Source organism: Hypanus sabinus, chromosome 6 (assembly GCF_030144855.1).
Source record: "Hypanus sabinus isolate sHypSab1 chromosome 6, sHypSab1.hap1, whole genome shotgun sequence".
NCBI classification, from domain to species: domain Eukaryota; kingdom Metazoa; phylum Chordata; class Chondrichthyes; order Myliobatiformes; family Dasyatidae; genus Hypanus; species Hypanus sabinus.
The window spans coordinates 152,990,282-152,994,091 of record NC_082711.1 but is presented as its reverse complement, the minus strand read 5'-3'; the positions used below and the strand labels follow the sequence as shown (position 1 = coordinate 152,994,091).

The 3,810-nt window shown below is 41.4% G+C and overlaps 1 protein-coding gene across 1 annotated transcript; it reads right to left on the bottom strand.

Moving 5' to 3' along the window:
- Window positions 1-1,941: 1,941 nt before the first annotated feature.
- LOC132395202 (lysophosphatidic acid receptor 1-A-like) lies at window positions 1,942-2,919 on the bottom strand. The gene has a single exon (XM_059971491.1). The coding sequence runs from the start codon at window positions 2,917-2,919 to the stop codon at window positions 1,942-1,944; it is 978 nt and encodes a 325-aa protein (XP_059827474.1).
- Between the last annotated feature and the right edge of the window lie 891 nt (window positions 2,920-3,810).

Here is a 3,810-nt window from a genome sequence, read left to right as displayed (position 1 = left end):
GGAGATGTCAAAAATGATGCAAGGACACCTTCATACTTTGTTATTCAAATGTTTTTGAATAAATTGGTATTGAGTGTGAACCTGATACTGGTGTGTCCCTCCATTTGATTGTTTCCACATTGATAGTTTTACTTTAGCACAGAATTTCATTGACGAACGCTTTATTTGTAGTGGGGAAATTGCATTAGTTGAAATATTTGTTATCATGCCTGAAGAGTTGCAAAAGCATCTTCTTTTCCAGGAAAGTATACCTAGTAATTTGTGTTTTAAATTGCAAATACTGGAAATAAGTAATTAATTCTATATCTCTTTCCACATACGCTATCTACTCCTCTGAGTGTCTCCCAGCAGTTTGTTTTTTTCATGTTATGTTCCAAATATAATAGAGGAGAAAAGTGCTCAGACAAGAGCTATAATTTTAGAATACTGCTGAACATTTATTTCCGTTCAATCACACACTTATTGTTAAGAAAGATCAAATTTGAGAAGCATAGCTTGTACTTAGCACACAGCTTTGACACATCAAGTCACCACATTACAGTGGTACATATAATAAAAACAAAATTTAGCCTGAACAAAAGTCATTAGCCTCAATTAACTAATGAACAGAATTGTATCTACTAGTTGATTCTGCAAAGATATTTAGTAAAACAAAATTACTGAATTGCAATGCAATAGAAAAGCAAGAGATTTTACCAATAATACTGAAATTAGTTTTACCCTTAAAGTATCAAATACTCTGAGCAGATGGTAAAATATGACACCATCAGTGACTGACAATTCAGCTATTCCTTGAGGTGACTGCAGAGTGAAATGTTCTTTGCATCAACGTACAATTCAGCATTACTAGTAGTATCCCTTAGAGAAAGAATTGCACGTGTGAGGTTTTTCCTGAAAATGATAGACGATTAGGAAATGGAGTTGACAAGTGCACAGGACTGAATGAATTAAGTAAAGCACAAAACAAAAATTGTCAGGCTTGTGGTGAGTGAGAAAGGATCTACCAGGATATAGGCCAATTGTAAATAAGTCAAGAAAAATGACAGATAAATTTAATCCTGCCACGCATGAGGTCTGTTCAAGCAGAAAACATTTAGTAAATGACAACACCCTTGGGAACGTTGATGTGCTCTTGGGGGTCAAGTTCATAGCTCCCTGAATGTGGCAATACAGTAGGTAGGCTGGTAAAGAGGCATGTAGCATCAGTCTGAATGTTAAGTATAAAAGTTTGGTTAGACGACAATATTGTGTGAAGACCAATTGCCACATTACAAGAAAGATGTTGTGGTTTTGGGGAAGATGCAGGAGTGTTTTCATGGGATGCTGCCAATGGAGACTGAGACCTGATGCTGAGTACTATATATAAAAGTAAGGTGAATTATCAGTCTTTTGCCTGGAGTGGAAATGTCAGATACTGGAAGGTATAGGTTTAAAATCTGAGGGGGGGGGGATGTTTAAAGGAGATGTGGGAGGCAGGTTTTTTTGCACATAAGTAAGCGTCTGGAACAAGCTGCCAGAGAAAGTGGTGGAAGCCGACGTTTAAGGGGCATTTATACAGGCGGGGATGGAGGGATCACAGGCACATGCAATTGGTTTAACATGATATTGTAGGACTTATTAGGTGGAAGTGCCGCTTTCTGTTCGACGTTCCAGTTCAGTACGCTGTTCTGTATTCTATGACTGAGAACAGCTGCAGTCAGCGTTCTTATAGCAAACTCTGCCGAAGTAAAAGGATTGCTAACAAATGTAATTGCTGTACTAAGCCTTTCTTCACTTTGGCATGTCTGAGTTCCTGCTCAGAAATCCCTCTCCGTTGAAGCTAATATAATCTGACACCGTCCAGAGATGCTTAAATTTGTCGGCTCGTCTCTAAACTCCTTACTGCGAAAATACTGCGCCTCTTCCTTCCGAGTTCAGAAATGGGTGTCCGGGTAAATGCTTTTAAGCAATTCTTACTGTTCGCACATGAATTCTTTTGCCAAGAGAAGATTTGAATGAACTGATAGTGTTTCGTAGTCCTTTTAATTTCTGACTATAGACCATAGGATTACTTAAAGAGTTTAGCGTTATCATGATGGCAGTGAAATTCCTAAAAATAAAAATGTGTATTTGAAGGTCGCCATGCTGAGAGTGGTCCAGCGCATCCCAAAGGACGCCTGAAAAGAACGGGGCGTACGAGACTACCGTCATGATCCAAATTATGATACTTGTCCTTGTGACGTGGGCCTCGGCCACTCTGGACCTGTTACTAACGTGACCCTGGGCTGTAATTATGCACTTCTGTCTCCTTAAAATTATAATGATGGAAACATAAGTGAAGAATAGGCAAGCGAAGGTTATAACGCCATTGGGAATGGTGATAAACACCAGGTAATCGATGCAGAGAGGCCGGTAAAGGGCAGATGATTTTTCATCATCGTGGAGGCAATTCCAGCCCATCAGGGGCAGCCCCCCGAAAATGGCCGCCAGTAGCCAGCTGATCATGGCCATCGTCCGGGGCTGGTAGTGGAAGATCCTGCACCTGGGTCTCAAGCCATTCGACAGGGTCAGATAGCGTTCCACGCCGATGCCGATCAAGTTGTAGACGGCCGATAGTATAGAGATGGCAAGAATGGCATAGGGGTGCAGCAGTTCTCTCGAGCCATATATAGTGTTCTCCGGGTTATAAATGAACAGTAAGGCGATCCAGAAAGAAGATATGCTTGAGAGAAGGTCAGACAGAGCCAAGCTCCTAAAGAGAATGAAGATGGGCTTGTTCGGGTGCTTTGGAGAGATGTTGCTGAGGATCACTAAACAGTTGCAGACGATGGAAATTAAATTGATGCCCAGTTGCGGGATTCCCAGCGACAGAACCAACCAGTAGCTCCACGTCACGCTGCTGTTGCCGTGTCCTACTGAGCCGTTCCACACGTGGTTCATTTTGCTGTTCGGTACATAAAGGCTAGCACGGGTTCTACCAGCAAAACTGATATAGAATAGTACAGAGGGTTATCACTGGTTCCCTAGTTACCTTCAGAGTGGTGCAGATTTACTACTCGCCTTTATTTATATCATCTTTGCATAGACATCAACGTTACATCTGTTTTGTTATCATTTCTGTAAATATTTATTCTGCCTTGATTACCATGACTCCAATTTTAATTAACCCAATTGTTACATAAGAAACTATAGCAGAGTTTCCTAGCCTGGGGTCCACGGACCTCTCGGTTAATGGTAAAGGTCCATGGCATAACAAATGTTGGGGAGCCCTGAACTATAGTATTACTCTTGGCATGCCTTTTCTTAAAAAATAACAAAAAATTACTTTAGCAAAAGATTTCCTTACGAGAATAGGTTGAGTGAGCTTGGCCTTTTCTCCATGGAGTGTTGGAGGATGAGAGGTGACCTGATAGAGGTGTATAAGATGATGAGAGGCATAGATCATGTGGATAGTCAGAGGCTTTTTCCCAGGGCTGAAATGGCTAACACGAGAGGGCACAGTTTTAAGGTGCTTGGAAGTAGGTACAGAGATGTCAGGGGGTAAGTTTTTTATGCAGAGAGTGGTGAATGTGTGGAACGGGCTGCCGGCGACGGTGGTGGAGGTGGATACGATAGGGTCTTTTAAGAGATTCTGGGACAGATATTAAGAGATTCCTGGAGCTTAGAAAAATAGAGCGTTATGGGTAACCCTAGGTAATTTCTAAAGTGAGTACATGCTCGGGAAGGCATTGTGGGCCGAAGGACTTGTATTGTGCTGTAGGGTTTCTATGTTCTATGATTTAATTTACACTTTCACTTTGCAGCGAATATAACTCAACTCTGACTCGCTGC